Source organism: Rosa chinensis, chromosome 4 (genome assembly GCF_002994745.2).
Source record: "Rosa chinensis cultivar Old Blush chromosome 4, RchiOBHm-V2, whole genome shotgun sequence".
Lineage (NCBI taxonomy): Eukaryota > Viridiplantae > Streptophyta > Magnoliopsida > Rosales > Rosaceae > Rosa > Rosa chinensis.
The window spans coordinates 25,311,258-25,331,829 of record NC_037091.1 but is presented as its reverse complement, the minus strand read 5'-3'; the positions used below and the strand labels follow the sequence as shown (position 1 = coordinate 25,331,829).

General features: G+C 37.5%; 1 protein-coding gene and 1 long non-coding RNA gene across 3 annotated transcripts; one reads left to right on the top strand and one right to left on the bottom strand.

The window, feature by feature from the left end:
- Positions 1-3,959: 3,959 nt before the first annotated feature.
- Positions 3,960-6,519, bottom strand: LOC112197824 (cinnamoyl-CoA reductase-like SNL6). Its single transcript, XM_024338707.2, has 6 exons — positions 6,228-6,519; positions 5,948-6,105; positions 5,667-5,855; positions 4,783-4,936; positions 4,417-4,609; positions 3,960-4,138 (listed from the first exon to the last, which is right to left on the bottom strand). Exons 1-6 carry the CDS (start codon positions 6,343-6,345, stop codon positions 4,054-4,056), a joined length of 897 nt encoding a protein of 298 aa, XP_024194475.1. The 5' UTR covers positions 6,346-6,519; the 3' UTR covers positions 3,960-4,053.
- A 1,233-nt stretch (positions 6,520-7,752) lies between these two features.
- LOC121052981 lies at positions 7,753-13,878 on the top strand. Of its 2 annotated transcripts, none has more exons than XR_005810449.1 (9): positions 7,753-8,548; positions 9,519-10,727; positions 10,804-10,899; positions 11,191-12,106; positions 12,205-12,295; positions 12,448-12,531; positions 12,883-13,151; positions 13,247-13,497; positions 13,641-13,878. It is a non-coding gene; the product is annotated as an uncharacterized LOC121052981 (long non-coding RNA). The 2 variants fall into 2 exon arrangements; XR_005810448.1 differs by having other exon boundaries at positions 11,183-12,106.
- Positions 13,879-20,572: the final 6,694 nt, after the last annotated feature.

Below are 20,572 nucleotides of genomic sequence, written 5' to 3'. Positions count from 1 at the left end.
AAACCATCTCAACCTACAAAATCGATATGCAATTATCACCACAAACATCAAGTTCATGTCCTACAATATCATGCTCACATACGTTAACTCAAAACTAAAACCCATATGCTCTGACTCTCAACTGATACATGTACGACGACTTCCGAACTACATGTATCATCAAAGACAAGATATGCTCTGTAATAATTGACAGTGGTCTACGAGAGAACTTTGTCACAAACAAAGTTGTGGATTATTTTCAATTACCGATAGTGAAGCTAAGGGATTCATACTGGATTCCATTTGGAGATGATGAATATGCACAAGTAACAGAGGTTTGTAAAGTTCCTGTCTCTATGGGAAAATTTTATAAAGAAGAGATTACTTGTCATGTGATTGACATGGACGACACTTATGTGCTTTTTGGAAGACCATGGCATGAAAGCGTCAAAGGTGGTTATTGCAAAGACAACACATATTTATGTAGGTGGGAGTAGCACAAAATTAAAATCAAGCCTGGAAGGAAGAACATCAAGAATGACCATCCTGAGGTGTGTGAAAAGGAACATGAAGAAGCCACTTTAAAGATTGAAGAGAAACTCATTAAGGATAAGGAAGTTGATTCATTCATCACATCGATATCCATGTCATGCATGACTAATTGTGTTCAAGATCAACCCAAGGAGAAAGTCATTGCCCATTCCTTTTCAAGTGGAGGAGTTCAAGTTTCAAGATGCTTATTCTAAACTTGTCTACGGTATTGGATTCATGGTGATGCCTTTTAATTTCGAGAATATTGAAGTTGATGGCTTATCATGTTTTATTCCTAGTAATGATCGAGTTGCATTCAAGAGGGACTCGAGGTCGAGTTCTTTTCAAGTGAAGGAGACTGATGTAGGATGAGATTTTAGCCAATTTCAACAAAGAATCTCGAAAAGAAAGAAGCGTCTTCACATCAAGAAGAATAATTTGAATATTGAAAACTGGTATTCAAACAGACTTCTTAATGATTGAATTAATCATAAATTACTATTTTGGATATATGGGGATTCTCGAACAAAATCTTGGTTGGGATTCCAATTATATATTTGCATAATATTCTTTAGTATCTAGGATTCTATTTCTGATTTTTATTTAATGAGGTTTAATTCGGTTTTCTAGTTTTAGTCTATAATAAATTATTCTTTTTGTTTTCTAGTTGTATTAGGTTTATGCTATGTGCCCTATATATAAGGCACCTCTTAGATTGTAATTTTCATTCAAGTTATCAATAAAAAAACCAAATATTAGAGAAGTTTCTCTATGTTTCTTACGGCTGTGTCCGTAATTGCTAGTGGATTCTAGCTTATCTCATATGGCTTTCGACGCTTGACGGAGGAGCCCCTTACTATCGTGTTCACGCTTCCCGTATCAGATAGATAGAGCGAAATCTAGAGATAGACAGAGTGATCGAGATCTAGATTGATATAAATCAAGAGAGTGTACGTTAAGATTCAAGAAAGTGTTGCTCTCTGCTCGTCTCTTTAGGGTTTTATATAGTCCCCTTTATCAAAATGACGATAACGCCTCCTTACTTTCCAGATAATTATAATGATACTAAGGGCAATTCTAACCATGAAGTCTCATTTGGGGGTGCTATACTCAATTTAACACCTCTTTCTTGCATTGTTCATATAGCACCCAATTCTCATCTCCAACTATGAGGTGCTATATGTGATATTATTTTCACTATTCTTGATTAAAATTTAATATGAGTATAATATTATGAATATTATATTAAAAATATGTTAATTTAATTGCATGGCCCCGCATTACTGTTTATGGTCCTGCATCTGGAAAAGTCACATATTTATGACTTGGTTTGAGACTAAGTCCTATACTTTTGGGACCAACTCCCCCTAAAATGGATTATTGGAGAGCCCAAGTGCTATATGGGTCTCAAATATGGGATAGAACCCACATGGTTGGAGTTGCCCTAAGGGGTAGGGTTTTATGTCGAACCTTCTTATTACCCAACCAGATTCTTTTGTCACATATAGCCTAACTGTAAGGATTTTGGGATGAATCCAACTTATTTGGAAGTCATCGACTACCTGACTGCTCGTAATCCACAGCGATCATATTTCTCACACACTCGTTATCTTAAAAGTATCTTTTAAACAATCGATATATTTTTCATACATCAAAACAAATAGCAAATGCGAGAAAAACAACTAACTGAGAGTTCGAGTCCCCTATATGGATTCTGAAACTTTTGCTTCATGTCGTCCTAACACTTTCTGTACTTCAGTTCCTTAAGTAACTGGAGTCCTAGATTCTAACATAATAACTTCAATTGTCAATTCATCAAACTCATTACCATTTACCACTCTTAGACTTTTGACCAATCATGTATCAAGACATTTCTCAAATTGACACAATTTCATTTTCACATTAAGTGCACCCAAAAATTACTAAGGGCACCTAATCACAATTTTCCCTCAATATCCTTAACAATATTTCAATGAACATGTTTTTTCAAAGCACCATTACACCCCAATTTGCATACTTTTGACTACAAGAACCAATCAATCTCCAGGTTATGCAATACTCACATAACTTGATTAACTAAAGAATCCATATTTTGGATTCTAATTCTTTGCTTCCTGAAAACAAGCCTTAAATTCCAATAAGCCCAAACAATCAACCTTTACGCGTTTAACTCAAGTATTCACATAAACCAATTAGAATGGCAATAACAACCTCTTCACCAAAGCTAACTAGCTAGAATCTAGCTCGCCTCAAATCAATGTCAAAACAAAACCAGACGACGTGTCCAAACAGACTCTGTCCTTCGATGAAGAGTAGCTAAGCCGATGAATTACTCTATCTATGTTAACATATAGAATTGATAAGATTAACACGAATCTGACCCATCAATTGAATCAGAATAGGAGAATTGCCTTACCTTCATTTCAATTCGATTACACTTTCTGCTTTTCAAGATGACTTGGCCTTAATTGTTCGTTCTAGGACAAGTAACATCATCGAAGTTAAACCAGGAAGCTCCAAAGTCGCTACCAAAATTGTAAATGTGATGGCAACCGAAACCTCCCAAAAACCCAATTTGATCAAAACTCAACCATAACCAAAACCAAGTATATCAATGTGTAGAGCATGATGAGGAGGTCGAGTTTCATACCTCATGCATGGCCAAAGATAATCGAAGTCACCGGAAAACGTGTCAGAACCCCCGAAAAACCCAAGACTACTTAGCATTAATTCTCTCTCCACAGTCGACGATTGAATAAATGGTGACTAGAGGCGTGGCGGCGATGTCCAGACGAACCAAACATGACTGGTGCGGCAGCTGGAGGTTGTGTTAGGTTCATAATTACCTAGTAATTATTCTCCTAATCTTGCACTTTTACTTAACCTTTGTGTTTATTTAGATATATTTATTATGTTTTCCTTATCATACTAGGAAATGATGGATAAGCTTGAAAAGGCACTAAAAAGTCAATCTTAGCACCTTTTCCTACTCCGACTAAGAGAAACCGAGCTACGTAAGAAAGAAGAAGTGGCAGCCTGACCAAATGAACTCCAAATGAGCTGAAATGTTGTAGAGAGATTTTAGATATCCTGAGTATCATTTCTTATGAAGAATAAAAGAGCTAGTTCGGAGTGGAAGACCTTCAAAAAATCCATACAAGTTTCTTCACTAGAAGACAAAAACTGTAAAACCGGAGCTGTACAAATTATGGCAGCATTTATGGCCAAACCACGGTGAACCAGAACCTGAAAATTTACTAGGATGATCTGCACATGTGGATGAACATTTGGTATGAACAAAGCGAACCACATTATTTTGTAATTTTGGTATCTCTAACATTTATAAATTTAATCGAACTTTTTGTATGTGATACAAACTTAGATGCTCTTAACCATCTGATCCAAAAAGAAAATAAATAAATAAATAAATAAAAATAAGGCTATGCACATACTTCACTAATATAAAATTTCAATTAAAAAAGAAAACGATGAGAGATCTAAAAACTACAATTGATAAAAGAGTAATTAACATCTCCTCATATTCTAATAGGCAGCTCCCTCAACCAGCTTGCTCAACTTCTTAGTCCTCAATCGCTCGATATGTGCCTCACTCCCTTCGTAATGATACCTGCACATAACAAAAGGATCACTACCTCTCAATATTGTCTTCTCTTTTTTTTTCTTTTTTTTTTTCGAACAACAGGCTCACCTAACATTGCAATTCAATTTCCACTATTAAAGAACAAAGGAAAAATATTTGATAGAATTTCTTGAACAAATATTTATAAATTTAGAAACTGAACATGTCTAGTGCGGGATCTTCGATCAGATTCAATTTATGACTATGTTACTGCTTGATTAGGGTTCTTCATATATAGTCAAAGAGTTTAGAGTTCTTATGCATACCTTGGTGGTAAAGATATTAAAGGACTCAAGCTCTGTGCAAGCTTAACAGCTTCGTCCTCAGTATTCACCATGTGACTGAAGCAGAAATATCTCCCGCAAGCAGACTGGTCCTCTAGAGCTCGAATATGAACATTTACAAGAAAATCCACGTCGACAAACGCTAGTACACCATTTTCATACATTTGAGCAGCTCCTGCAAGGAGTCCGTAAAACCGATGATGAAAATTAGCAACTTGAAGATAGAAAATGAAGTTCATGTATCAAAGTAGACCACTTATCTCAAGAACACTTTGTACGTGGTTATTGGTTTGATAAAATAACATGCCAAACTATTTTGCAACAAGATTATTTTTAAACTATACCGACCGTTAAGATATGACATGGTTGTTCGCGGATTTTGTTGTGTGACACTAGGCCCAAGGACTAGTCCAGAATTTATAGAGACCATCTTAAGAGTCCGGTCCATTGATAGAGCCCAAGCAGCCTGTTCCGATTGTGTCTTTGCCAAGGCATACCACAACTACAAAGAAGAAAATACAAAACTAAGTTCAATATTAACATATTGTAACTAGTGCCTGTACAGTATACCTTTGTTTTTCTTTGCTAATTGTGTATAGATTAGATGCTTACTTTTGAGAAATTGACGTACCAAAAATACCTAAACTATATTAAAAAAAAAAAAAAAAAAAAAAAGATGAAGAAGAAAAACACTGATAATTTTGACCACCGGATCATGTCCTCTTTACGACATGACATAGGTGCTCTGATGTGGTGGTAAACATATATAAGGTGCTTGCCATGGCAGCGCTACCACTAAGGATCTTATTTGGCTGACAAAATAATTGAGAGGTTGCGAAAATGAATATAGCTTACCTAAATTATATTAGCACTAAGGGGTGACAAGAAAACTCCCCATGTGAAAATATATAATTTGAGAAAAAAAAAAGACAAAATTAGATAGAGAAAAACAAATATCTATCTATACTATTATTAAGAGAAAAAGATTTGTTAGCCAAAATAGAAAAAAATGTACCAAAATGACCCTGAAATATTAAAAAACTATACAACTCATAAAACAGATAGGGGTGATATAGTCAAATTACAAAATAAACAGAAAATATAAATAAAAAAAAGGTGAAAATGAGAAACAGATAATTAAACTACCAACTTCTATCATTCCATAAAAAACTACCCACTCCTGTAAATAACTTCCCACTCCCTATTAAAAAAATATATATATAGAAGATGACCTTCAATTTCCTGCAGAATTCTGGATCACTCCATGACTTTTCATCCACATCCTTCTCAGAAGAAATGTCCTCCTTCCATATTGCTGCAGCCAACGAAGAAGAGAACAAAATCTTCTCCACGCTGTCTGTCTGAGCACATGCTTCAACAACATTGATTGCTCCTCTCACCTCCAAATTCACCATTTTTTCCTAACAGAGCCAGAAAATTGATAATTATCACCATGAACGTAGAAATAAGATGGAAAATAAGAGGGAATGTATTTAGAAATAACATTACGTACATCGTATGCTTCTGGACTGTCTAGACAACAGAACACAGCAGAGCAACCTTTCAAAGCCAAAACAATGCTATGATAATCCAAAACATCAACAGAGAAAACTACTAATCTCTCTTCTTCCTTCTCCATTTCCCTAATTCTCTTCTGAATCTCTGTTTCCCCTGCATGGATCATATGGTTAAAACCGAACGATTAGATCGAGATAACTGAAACTAACTTGTATAAGATAATCCTCGATCAAATTCAGTCTTAATAAACATTTCACAATAGTGCAAATGCTTACCATTCTTCTGGGTAGCTGCGTGAACTCTGAAGCCTCGAGCAAGTAATCCTTTGAGAATCCAAAAGCCAACGTAGGTTGAAGCATCAAGAACACAAACTGTGGGTTTGTCGTACTTCATTTTGGGGTTTCCTTTTCATTCAAGTTTTTTCTTTCATACGCAAATCTCTCTTATATATACATATAGAAAATGAAGGTAAGACAGAGTTTGGTGAACTATTTTGTAACACGTTCCCATCTACTCACCATCTTATGTTGTAGCTAGGACTATCCCGCTGCCTCTTTGTTTTGTCTTTTCTTTTTTTCATTTTTATAACAAAAGTGGACCTTTTATTAAAGAATTGCCAAGCATCCAATTTTCTGGCATTATTCCGATTTCTTTGCCAAAAACATAAAACATAAAATCCGATTTTCATTCAACTTAAACATAAAATTCAAATCTGATTTTGGTCAAAGGACTATCTATATAGATTCCTTGCTTCTAGGCTGCCATAATTTCCATGAGAAGTAATCCCAATTTAACTTTGACATACAAAATAGGAAGGGTAGGTTTCCTTTCCCAAGTTCAAGATGTAGGCATAGGCAATTCCAATTCGCTAATGTTGAAAGACGTGTGAACGGAATGGATGGATGAATGGTTTCCGAATTGACATGAATTGGTTTTATAAAAGAGCATACATACCAAGACGAGGTATGTTGTAAAAGAAGCCACGTAATCCACTATCCGGAAAGAAAGTCATTCAAGACTTCGAGTTATCTAGATCACGGTCAACGAAAAATATGAGCCTAACAAATTGTACAACAGACAGAAACATGTATATGGAGTCTTCTGGAAGCCATATATTCATTACTTTCTAAACTATGAACCTTCTACAGAAAACTGCAGTTTGAGCCAAAAGAGGTAATTCCTGCACCCCTAGCCTGCAATCTTTTTCTAACGCCTCTGCTATCAAGGATATGTATCTACCAGCTTGCCACCTAGTTGGTTTAAATCAGTTATAAGCATTACCAACTTCAAAAATTAAAGATTTCATTTAGGTTTCAATTCCCAACTGAAACTTTCCATATTTGATTATTTCTACCAAATTAAGTAGTATTTGATTATTTCTACCAAATCCGTATTTTGATTTTTGGTATTACCAAGCTTTACAATAAGTCTGTGTTGGAATTACTCATAGAAAAAACCCTAAGCGACAAAACTGGCACACCTAAACTCTAGTTCTGTCTCGAACAACTTCGAGCCACTGCAGCCATTCTTCTACCTTGGTTCTCAATTCCAACAACCCAGATCTCTCCATCATTTTTGTTGTGCCTCGTAATTACCCGTTTACCGGTCATTTGGAGGGTAAATGATTAAAATATTTATTTTTACCTTCGTTTCGGACTTTGTAGGGTTCCAAAAGTTGACTTTTCCTTCGGCTTAGATTTTGAGGAAACTTCATTCTGAAAAGTTATAGAGGGCGTTAAACTGAGTTTGTGAACACGTGGTACACAAGAATCAGAGTTATAAGGAATATGTTATTAAGGATTTAAGTTAGTAGCATTTTTGTAAATAGTAGGAACTTTGATACTATAAATAGTTGTTTCTTGTTTTGGAAACGACCATATGGAAGTTTCCTGAAATAGAATCCCCAAAACCTAGAAAAAGGCATATTGGCCCCGAATCTTCTCGGCCTTGCCGGCGTTTATTCCGGTCACATCATGCCATGATACCGATTTCATCTTAACCGTGTCAACCTCCTCTTCCTAACATGGTGGCAGCGTGCAACAAATCTAGTGGTGGAAGGCGCAAAAAGCAGAAAACTCTCTGAATGACCAATTTTCTTAACCTAGTTGAACTTCCAGTTCCGGCCCCTATTTCAGATGAAATTCCTTGGGTTTGAAGCCCTCCCGACGCTTAACAATCCCTCCAAGTTGTGTAGCTCAATCGATCGGAGGTGGACAAATCAACCATTTAAAGTTTGGGGCCGTGACCAGTTACCCATTTTTAGCCCAATATTTCCCCAATCACTCCACCTTCAACTGTTTGTGCCCACTTACCCAATTCAACAGTGTCATGACTCATCTAGGCTCCAGAAAAAAAATGATATTACAGTAGTGCCACTACACTAAAAACGCACGACTCGTCAGTTATCTGTCTCTATCAAACGTCAAACCGATTCAAACCTCTTCCTCCCTCCATACCCGATTCTCTCTCCCTCTACCTCACTCGCTCTTTCTCTCACTCTCTCACACGTCGATACTCACCGTTCTACGGCGACGACAATTCAAGGTCCGGCAACAATTTCCCTTTCCCTTTTTCGGCTTCGAAGATATCGAAACAGGTAAAAACTCAATTTCCGACTCTGTTTTCCAGATTTTGATGTTTTCTGAGGAATCTATTAAAGAAATCTTCGTTTTAATCTTGTTAATAGCTTCATTTTGGTTACATATCTGTGAAATTTGTGATACGACTTTGCATGTGCCAAAATCTGTAAAATCTAGGGTTTCTGGTTCATAATTGTGAAATTTTGTTATGAATGTTGTTTGTCGATTTTAAACTGTTAATTGAGCGAAAATGAGGATGGTTTGAAAGCCTATTGTGGAGTCTTAATCATAAAAGATATAACATTATTGCCCCCCAGTAGACTTTGGATTGAGGGCCAATGATCACTCCGTTGTTCATTAAAGTACAGAAATCTGCTATTCTAAGAAAAATGGATGGTTTTTTTATTTGTCTACTGGGGGGCAATAGAAAGATTATTGGCTCCCAAAAATTCTTTCCCTGTGGTTCATAAATTGCCTTTAATTAAGGCTTTGATATGTATTCTGTTTTTAAGTTTGATATCTGGTTCGTGTAGTTTGTTAAATAGCTGTAGTAGATAAATGAATAAAATTGTTGGTTTTTTGTTTGTCTAGTGGGAGACAATAGGCAGATTATTGCCCCCCACCCCCATAATGTGAGATTTGAGACATTATCTGTTGTTTTATGTGTAAAGAAGTGCTATAATCTGTGAAATATAGAAAGTGGTGTAATATTTGATGGTCTATTGGGGGGCAGTAGACACATTATTGCCCCCTAATAATGTATTTATTATGGGTAAGTAATCATCTCTTGTTGATTATAAAATGATCATTTTGGTTTTGTTTGTGATAAAGTGCAATACTCTGTGAATCCTGCAAACTGGTGGAAGTTTTGAAGGTTTAGTGGGGGGCAGTAGATACATTATTGTCCCCCAATAATGTCTTTGTTAGGGGTCATAAATTTTCTCGTGACGATTTTAGAATAATCATTTCGGTTTTGTTTTGATGCAGAATGAGTAGACCGAAATTCACCCTAATGAGTGACTCGGAAGAAGATGACCAGAGTTCAGACAGTTTGGATAACTGTAGTCGGTCAACATTTAACCAGCCCCTGCAAAAAAAATTTGACGAAATCAGGAAGAGGAAGTGACAACAGGCAGATGAGATTTCCGACCAAGAATCTGCCGAAGAAGAAGTCAATGAAGATACAGAACAATCAATTGAAGAAGAATCAGAATCAGAAGGCGAACATACAACGAAGAGGTTTGTCATCAAAACAAAACAACAGCAAAAAAGGAAAACAGTTCAAGAGGAAGAGGATTCAGAAGAAGAAGAACTAAAGAGGAAGAAAGCCAAGAAGCCTAAAAAAGGGTCAATTAAGAAGGAAGTGTTGAAAAAAGAGACCCAAAAATCGAAGATAGAGTGGAAGCAGCAGAAGTGCACGCTCAGTTCCTTCTGGAGAATGGTTGACGCACACAAGGAGAGAATACCGGACGAAACAAAGGAGATATTGAGGGGTATAGACTTTGGTGAAATGATCGAGCCATTCTAGCAAGACAAGATAACCGAGATCCAGCTCCACAAGCATGAAGCGGACTTGGAGATAACCGAGATCCAGCTCCACACAGACAACAAATGGAAGTTTGGGGATGTTGTTATGGAAATAACAGAGGAGGATGTCACGGCGTTATTTCAGCTTCCGGCTTCAGGACAAGTGTTCAATGTGAACAGAAGGGTGGTGAGGGAAGAGATGGAAGACTCCCCAATATTTGGCAGCCCTTTAAAGATGCAGGTTGTCCTCAGAACAAAGGTGGAATCGAAGCTGGTAACTGAGTTGACAAAGCCGGCCAATCAGAAAGATGCCAGGAAGATAGCAGCGCTAACGATCACATATCTATTCAGCACTTTCTTCTTCAATCGAACCGGAGCTCAGATTACATGGGATATGGTCGCTGTATGTGAACGGATTGAGACCATAAACTTGTACAACTAGCCAAGACTGATTCTGAACTTCTTGATGGAAAGGCTACAAAAGTATAGGAGGAACAACCCATCTACAATGAATGGATGCCTCTTCTCATCTACTACTGGTTCCTTGAGAAGACCAAGGCAAAGACCTGGATACCTGGAAAGCAGAATGAAACTCCACGATTCATCCGATGGTCGATAAAGGAAATATTTAGCCTGGAGTAGCTGTACAGGAATGAGAACTTAGCCGTGGTAAGCAAAACACAAAAACATTACATGGATGTACATATATGATTACTACACCGAACTGACTTGTCAAATGTAACAGGATCTGATAAAAGATGGACCGTGGTCTGCGAAAATTGAACTGGAAGACCTCGAGCTGGGAGATGAGGTGCAGGACACACCAAGCTTTGACAACTAGGTGAGTATCACAGCTGATCTTGTCTACTGCCTATTATTGGGGGAAAATAGATACATTATTGGTCCCCAATAATGTTTTGACACTTCTTCAGTAATAACTTAAACTAGGCCTTGCAAGTGAAAAAAATGATGTTTGTGTGTTTCTTTAATACATTGGCTTGTTTTCCATGGAAATATGAGCTTTTATGGTGGTCTACAGGGGGGCAATAATATTATTACGGACCCCCAGTAAACACATTATTAGGGACCAATAACTTACAGGTTTTGTTTATATTGTTTGCAAGTGCCCCAGGCAAGCCAAGCGGAAGAGGAACAAAATGAAAGGCTGACAAGGAATATGAAAGAACTAATCAGGGGGATGGAGGCAGCCATCGGTGAGACAAAGCCCACCAAAGAAATGGAGGCAAAGCTAGGAAGGCTTGCCAAAGCAAACGAGAAAATGAATGCATAGAACAAAGATCTATGGGCCAAGCTAAAGGTTGCCGATGAGAGGATTAAAGTTCTGGAGAATGAAAAGAGGGCAAAAAATAACCTCATCAGGGCGTTGTACATCAGGCTTGGAAAGGAGAGGTCCCCCTACAACAAAGACAGCTTGAGATAGTTCCTTTCACGCAGAAAGTGGCCCCCCAGGATGAAGTTGAGGATGAAAATCCAAACTTTGGACCAAGCATCGGAGAGGAAACCCATTATGCAGCTAGTGTGGGAAAGTCGACAGGCACGGTGACATCAATGTTTCCCATTGCAATGGAATTACCTGAACAACAAGATGAAAGCCGTTTACAACCGGAGCAACCAGAACGTGGGAATCAAGAGGAACATGAACAGGTCGATAACATAATAAGGATGATTGCTGAGAAAGAAGTGATGGCAGCAGTTAGAAAGGAAAAACAGAAAGAAGGGACCCATGCTGAACAGTAAAAACAGAAGAAAACTCCCGAGATACATTCTATAGAGAAGAACTTGAAGACAGACCGGAGGGTTGCCAAGAAGTCTAGAGAAGAGGAGTGGGAGTATGACACTCCTGAAGAAACAAAAATGAGGAAGAGAGCTGCACCTAAGAAAGCTGGAATCATGCCGCAAGCCCAGAGAAAAATGGAGAACAAGATCAAGATCAAGGGTGTCAACGGCGATAAGCAAACATGGAGGACACTAGACCCAACAGTGGCAAGGCACTATCGAGACTTCTTCAATGTTGCTGTGAAAGACACGTAAGAACACAGCCTGTTTTAATATGGTACAACAATTCAGTTTCCGTATTTCATACTGATTACATATGCCTTAAAATCAAATGTTTCTGTTTGAACAGAACCGAGTACTGGATCAACATCAATCTTCTACACCGGATCACCAAGCACGACCTCAGAGTAATCATCCAAGAGGGGGATGTCAAAACTGATGTAAGTCTTCCAAAGAAGGGATCCATTTAATGTATTACTGGGGACCAATAGAACGATTATTGCCCCCCAAGTAATTTGGTTATTTAGGGCAACTTGCTTTAACCATGTTCACTTATATGGTTCTGATGGACAATGAAATGACACAATTGCAGGTGATTAGAGTTTATATTGACTTGTTGAAGTCTGATACCGTAAAGCGAAATGCGCAAGTGGGATTTCTGACTGTAGATGCTGCAGTGAGTATCCTAAACCCAGCACATTGAATTTTCAGTTAATAAAGAGTAGTAGTGTGTAAATAAGGTTAAAATGGAGGGCTTTTGGTTGGTTTACTAGGGGGCAGTAGACAGATTATTGGCCCCCAATAATCTATTGACTATATGTTATTATTTGTGGGTAATATATTATTCATGGCTGATACGTTTATTTGTATTTATAGAATGGAAATGAAGTGTACTATGTTGGTCTATTGGGGGGAAATATACATATTATTGCCCCCCAGTAATATGATTGTTTGGAGTCAGTGGTGGCTTATTACCCAACAGTTTTAAGTTTTTCCTTGTATTAACTTGGTTATGTTGTCTATACAGTACTATGCTCTAAAGTATGAACAAAACAAAGAAAAAGATGAGGATACTAGACCGTTTGAGTGTGGTGTTGAAACGATGTTATATGAACCGCTGTGGTCAATCTTCCGTTTCAAAAATGTCCTAGTACCAATTCACCACAGCACAAGCATGCACTACACTTTGCTGGTAGTCGACAATGAAAAAAGGAGCTTCACTCATATGAATTAATGAGGCCAGCAATCGATGAATTCACCAATGAGGAGAAGTACCACCTGAATGCAGCAAGAGTGGTATGTAATCACATGAACAATGCTTGTTTATGTTTATCATGAATTTGTTTAGCATGCTTTTGAAGAACTAAACTTTTTAATCTGCCAAATGACAGACAAAGCACATCAAGAAGTTCATACATGCTGTGAACTTGACTAGGATGAGAATCCCGGGGGACAGCCAAGATCTAGAGGTCACACGAGAAAAATGCAAAGGCGAAGATGACAAGGAAAACCTAATTATTGTTTAAGAAGGAATGATCGAGGAGGGAAAACAAACCAGGAACTGGATTTTGCATAATAACGTTGTGGAGACAGACTATGAACTCTATGAAGACTTTGAGTGTCCGCAACAGAACACAACATCGTAACTATCTCAAACCACACTTGTTGACATTGTAAATGTGAAACATGATGATATGGACTTGATTTCTAAATGCTTTGCTTACAATCTCTCTGTTTATTGCCCCCCAATAACATTTAACATAAATTCATTTATTAATTTTGCAGTGTTGATTGCGGACCATTTATGCTCCATTTCATGGAATGCATAGTAAATGGCGAAGATCCTACCAAGGAAGGCGGGGACAACATGAGGAAAAGAATGCCTGAGAGGTTCATGCACCTTTTATTGGGCAGAAAGTGAGGAGCGACATTAGAGATAACATATGTAGAAATTTGGTTTCAGTATTTGAAGATTAGGGATTGTAAAGTTCTCATACTATCCTTAATTTCAAACTATGGTGGAATGGGCTGCAATATTGAATGAAATAATATACTCTTGCTGACCTCAATTAATAGCAGGTCCTTTACAAATTAGGGTGACATTACATGCAGTATTCGATTCATGCTCCATAATAGACATGTTTATTGCCCCCTAATAATATTCGTTATTTTGGTCATAATAGTCTTCGGGCTCACTAATAAGACGGGCAGAAGTATCTCAGTTGGTAATGAAAAGATTAAAATTGTTGGCAACATTTGATATGGGTTTCAAATCACAAGAAGGACTGTAGAACTCTGAATGGATGACATTATTGGGAGGCAATAAACAGTTTATTGCCTCCCCAGAAACCTGTTCGAAATTTATCTTCAGCTATCTAAAAGCAATTTCAATCAAACCAAAAGTAAAAATCTGCCATCTGAAAAGAGTAATGATTGTTTGAGCCTGAATATAAATAATTACTGGCCCCCAATAAACCCATTACTGCCCCCCAATAGAAAAAAGTAAAACCTATCAACTCTTTACATAAACATATACTACTGCTGAACGAGAGGTTCAGTGCAGCTCAACTTGTTATGAGTGCCCATTTTGCCACAACGGCCACAACGAATAAGCTTCTTTTCAACCTCTCCAACCTACTTGAATCGCTTCACCCTAGGCCTCCCGGGTGGCCTCTTTGCAAGGGGAGGTAATATACATTCAGTAGCAGATTCAGAAGAAGACATATCAATATTGGTTATCGGCCGGATAGGAAAACTGTAGCTCTTCTTGAACATATCAACATGAAAGTACTTATATATCAATATAATCATAGACATTTTCAGAGGTAGCTTGTATTGCAGCAAGGCCGTGAGGACAAGGAAAACAATTGATCGGCCATTTCACACATGAACATGAATGATCAGAAATGTTGACTACATAGGAAAAGCCAGATCGAACCTTGTAAACTCCAGGACTAGAATAATGGACACTGAAACAACGAGATTTCTCCATCTGCACCTTCAACCTTTCCTCCATTTTGGGAGTTAGTTCTGTGGTCCAACGTTGTGCCTCATCCCTCCTCTCCCCCATCTGCTCCATTTGTTTTATTCTTGTCTGGTCCAGCATACAATAGACAGGCATCAAACGCTCAATTGCAATCCAAGAGTTAAATGATTCAGCAATCCCATTAGCCATAATTCCATATCGGCAGCTAGTATAAAATGCACGGCACCAATTTTCCACAGGGATTTCAGCAAGAAAAGGGTCAATAATATCGGCACCACCAACTGCTCTAAGCAACCGCAAATTGAAACGGTATTCCTTCTCAGTGGAGGAATATGCAACCTTAAAAAACTTATGCTTAACATCTTCTATCAAGACAGAATTACCTTTACCCCTATATTTACCTGCAAGGTTCACCACCAAATGCTTGTAATAAAACAGATGTGGATTACCAGCAAATATCTTATCGAAAGCACTCAACAAACCAGTACCCCGATCACTAATACATGTGATGACTCTTCCTTGAGGTTCAAGCAAAATCTTCAAATGCTTGAAAAAGAATGTCCAATTTGCATCTGTCTCAGAATCACAAAAACATATGGCTAGAGGGTAGAAACCTGCATAAACTAGATCACAGAACAATCAGTCTACTGGGGGCCAATAATATTTTTATTGCAGAGCAATAAACTATAGCAGCATGGCATTGCACAGAAAAAATGATATCAACAACAATGAAAGAAACTAAAACAAGAAATATTAATCACACAGATGAAGAAACTATAACAAAAGCCAATATTACTTGGGGCCAATAATAAAATGGGGGGGGGGGGGGGGGCAATAAACTATACCGCTACCTTGATTTCCATTCCTTCTAGTTGCAGAAAGAATCTGACCTTTGTAAATGCTTTTACCAAATGTTCCATCAACATACAACACAGGCAAACAGAATTGGAAGCCTTCAACACAACCTTGTAGGAAATATCAAACCCATATGTTGATTTGAACTTGCTTATAATATCCCTTGGCTTCAATGAAAGATTATAGCTAACATCGGCAGCAATGCAAGTCTTGACAACCTTGGATCCCAAAAGCTTATGCTTTTGAGTCCTAACTACACCCTTGCAAGTGTGAATATTATTCAACTCTGTTATATAAAGGCAACCATTGGCAGATGATGAAAGAGCACGAAGATGCCAATCACAACCTTCGGTTCCAACATTTGCACAGACTGCATGAATACGGTCCAAATCATTTCTCAGGAATGCAAACTCGAAACCAACTGCAACTGCATACTTCCTGAGCTTCTCACGGAGCTCGGCAGCACCATGAAACTTATCCCCAACATGATGAATATAAGAACTTCACTCATCAGAAAAATACGTCTTGTGAACTTCAGTCCTGAATGCATCACCCAAATAATCACCTTCATCAATAACTTCCGAACAACTATCCACTGAACAAGTTCTGCTGCAACTTCCCCCAATCTTTACAACTGAAATATCGACACACTCTAACCTATGAATTCTAGCAGAGCAAAACAGCATCTGGAAATCACGATCCTTACGAAGAAAACAAACTTCACAACCAGGAACTGAATACTAAAGCTCAATAACATCACTCGGCAAAAACTGGAATGTATGGAAAATGTCTTCATACAACTCAGAGTAGCTCATACATTGATTCAAAGGAACCATATAACGTTTACCAGAGTAAAGGCACCTAGCAACAAAAGGATCAGCCATAATCCTGCGGAAAAAAACACAGGAGAACGAATATATTATTAACCCTAAAACACATATTACTGCCCCCCAATAAACCAATTAGTGCCCCCCACTGATTTAATCAAAACTACCAAAACACATTAGAAGCAGTACCAAATTACTTTTAATATAATGAAAAGGATAACTACACAACAATTACAGCGACTTAATAACACATAAAAAACATTACTGCCCCCCAATACACAGAATATTGATCCCCAATAATATAGTCAAAAATACTAAAACACTTCGGAAAATGTAATAAATTGCTATGCACCCAAATAAAAAGATCAGCAAACAACAATTATAGAGACTACATATCATTTAACACACATTATTGGCCCCCAATAGAAATATTATTGCCTCCCAATAATATAATCAGAACTACAACAACACTTCGGAAACTGCTCAAACCCAAATCCAAGCATGAATTCACCAAAAAAAACACGAAGTTAATATAGAAATTCAAAACTAAACAATACACTCAAAAACACCTGGAAAATAAAATCAAAATTGCAAAAACAATTCAAAACCAAAACAAACACAACACGAAGCTCTGATTCAGAAAAATCAGTTTGAAAATAACACAACAATTCGTACATCAAAAAACCTAAAATCAAACATATTAAATCGGGCAAAAAGTCAAACAGATTAGATAGAGCTAAAGAAAAAAAAAAGCAAACCGCAATGGAGGAACACAAAGAGCATCTCGATCTCGCTCCATGTGAAAATCGCAGCAGATCTTCTCTCTCTAAGAATCGCAAGGCTTCTACCACCAGCTCTAAATAAAAATTGCAGAGCTTCACACACTGAAATCGTCGGAGAGCTTCACACACTGGAACCAAGAAATCGCACAGCTTCTCTCTCCTGACTCTAGAAATTGCACAATTCTTCTCTCTTTAAAATGGTAGAGCTCCACTCTAAAAAACCAGGGAGCTTCTCTCTCTACAATTCCAGCCGATCCTCTCTCTCTCTAAAATCGGAGAGCTTCGCTCCCTAAATCACGTTTCTATTACAATTTGAAAGCGTTTCAGTTATAGAGGGGCAAAAGGGTAAAAAATAAATGATAAAACAGGCACGTGTTGAAAAGGTTGGGTAATTGGGGTTTAAAAATGAAAACTGTTGATTAAGTGGGCAATCTCTTAGAGTGTTTGGGTAGTGGGGTTAAATAACCCAAAAATTGAGTAGATGATCATTTCCCTTTAAAGTTTTTGGTACCAATTCGGTGTTGGAGGTGGCGACGTGTGGGGGTGCGTCTGGCCACTTAAGGTCTTTTATTTTTATTTATTATGGAGAGCTCATCGTTATGAACATGTGGATATAGTTCGGTAACCATACGATGAACTTTGGGATCGATAGGAATTTTTGAAGTTTTTGATATTCGGTTTCGATTCGGGACGATCCGACTGTTGGATCAATCACATTCTTCGATAGGAGGTTATAGTTATCGACTCAACGTAACCTATGAAATTAGAGCTCGTTTCAATTTTATTATCGCCATTTTATTTTCGAAACTGAAAAACAGTAATTCATGATATCAAGCTTTCGACAAATTATCCTTTTTAGGGTTTCAACTTTATCATTCCCAATTTATTTTCGACACTCGAAAACAGTAATTCATGATGTCAATTTGTTCAGGTCGACGTGTAGATGAAGCTCACAGAGGAATTCATCGACGGCTGTCATAGCCACAATTCAGTGAATGAACATTTGTTTTTTAAATTATTATGTATGTAGTATTATTTTTTCGAATATTAATTTATCGTATTGATTTATATTGATGAAACATGATATTTGATTTTTGATTTATGATTGATTTATTGAGATTTCATGAGTTATATTTTTGATGGCATTTTGATGATTTACGAAGCTGGTGAAGTTGATATTATTTTTTACTTTCCGAAAGTCTTTATTATTAAATTTTGAGGTATTAAGATTTTCATTTAGAAATGTCATAAATTATTGAGATTTTTTGTAATACTCCAGAAATTCGTTATTATTTTCTGAGTATTTTTCAGAATTTATTTAGTGGTTTTTAGTACGAGTACGTAGTTCGAGAATGATGTGGAAATATTTTGGACGAATAATTACTCTAAACGTTTTATTTTTGAGGGGTCAAAGAGTTGACTTTTTATTTGTTGAGTTTCTCCGAAAACTTCCTTCATCGAAGTCGTAGAATGCGTCGATACGAGTTCGTGAACATGTAGCATGCATAAATCGGAGTTTGGATGAGAAAGTTATGGTTAGTGGAAGTTTATGCTATTTTTGGAAATTATTATAAAAGGATTTTCTATTTTGGTATTTCATAGTCTGATATTTTGGAAAGTTGCCAAAACCGAAAAGTCAGAAAGCTGTGTTCTCTCTCCTCAACATCAACAGACTCGACTCGGAGCAGGTATAAAGTGACGAGATCACACATATATGTTGCAAACATGCCTGCAAGGATGGACATCTATACGAGAGGATGTAGCACCACCCTACATGGAGGTAGGCATGGCGCCAACGCCATAAAGAGTGGCACTCTAGAGTTACAGGCCATGGCCCTAGTTAGGATGCGTGGGAGGCTCGTGGGTTCGATGGATACTTTGGCACAACTGAATCCTTTAATCATCGACACTCAAAATTTGTCTCATTAGAACGTTTTGGATTAAGGTTATCGTTGGGGGACGCCTCAACGTCAGAACCTATTCCTGAGAATATAGAGCTCAATGAAAATTACACTAGTGTACATGAGACATGTGATAAAAACTCCATCATAATTGATGATGTATTTGCGCATTTCATAGCACATAAGTTTGTTAAGTCCGATAATATTGAACCACACTCCGTTGATTAATGAATGCCAACGTAGAGAAAATTGGCCTAAATGAAAAGATGTGATCCAGGTTAAGTTGGATTCTCTAACGAAGGGGAAGGTTTTTCGAGCTAGTGATGCCAACACCTCCTAACATAAAACCTATTGACTAATGGGTTTTCGTTAGAAACCGTGATGAGAAAAGGAGATGAGGTTTCTCACAAAATGCCTTGGAATCGACTACGAGGAGACATATTCTCTAGTAATTGATGTCATTGCACTCTACTACCTTGTCAGTTTGGTAGTTTCGGAATAACTGAACATGTAGCTTATGAATGTGGTCATCACTACGTATCTTTATGGGGATCTAGATACAGAATATACATGAAGGTTCATGGTGAACTGCATTTACCCAAGTAAAGTGGCTCTAAAGCACGGAGCACGTTTGCAATGAGGTTGAAACACTCACTGAAGTGGCTACTTGATTGGGAAGCGATATGTGAATGCCCTCGCATCTCTAAGACAAGTGTCACGCCCCTAATTTTTAACACAAATAAAAGTCGATATATAATCTCATAATTGAGCGTGATGGTTCAGCCATCAATACAAAATACCTAGAAAACGTTTTCCTTTTAAACTAAGTACATACTGATGCCTTGAACCCACTATGTCAATACAGACCCGCTCCACAGAGTTATATATTACATATGCTTATGAATTAAAACGTCACAGCAAAATAAAACGTAAATGCTCCTCAGAGCTACTACAACGGAAGTCTTTCCAATGGTAAAATCACAAAATTGGCTTCCTACCGTATAGTTGTAATCACACGATCTTAGCTTCCACCACGATTGTCCAGACCTGCAGGATTAACCCCTACACCATTGAATAGTGCACCGGGTTGCCACACAACAAACTCGGTAAGCTTATGAAAGCTCATATGAGTAAACTCAAAACCACAAAGCAGAAACACATTCTTAAGTCACCACAACCTAACAACGATAAGCACATAACTCACAACTACAACAATCTGTTTCATAACTTTCCATAACATGCTTATGTAGGTCAACTCGTGACTAAAACCCCATGCTCAGATTCTCAACCTAGCATCCAATTACACAAATTCCAGTCAAACAAAACCTCCTCAAGTAATATTTGGAAATCCTTTGACGCACAACGG

Bases quoted from the DNA above. Each gene is read 5' to 3' on its own strand.
- LOC112197824 (XM_024338707.2), bottom strand. From the start codon at position 6,345: ATGAAGTACGACAAACCCACAGTTTGTGTTCTTGATGCTTCAACCTAC. The intron at 6,106-6,227 runs GTAAGCATTTGC...TGATCCATGCAG, and splicing joins CGCAGCTACCCAGAAGAATG to GGGAAACAGAGATTCAGAAG. The intron at 4,139-4,416 runs GTATGCATAAGA...TGTTATGTGCAG, and splicing joins TTAATATCTTTACCACCAAG to GTATCATTACGAAGGGAGTG.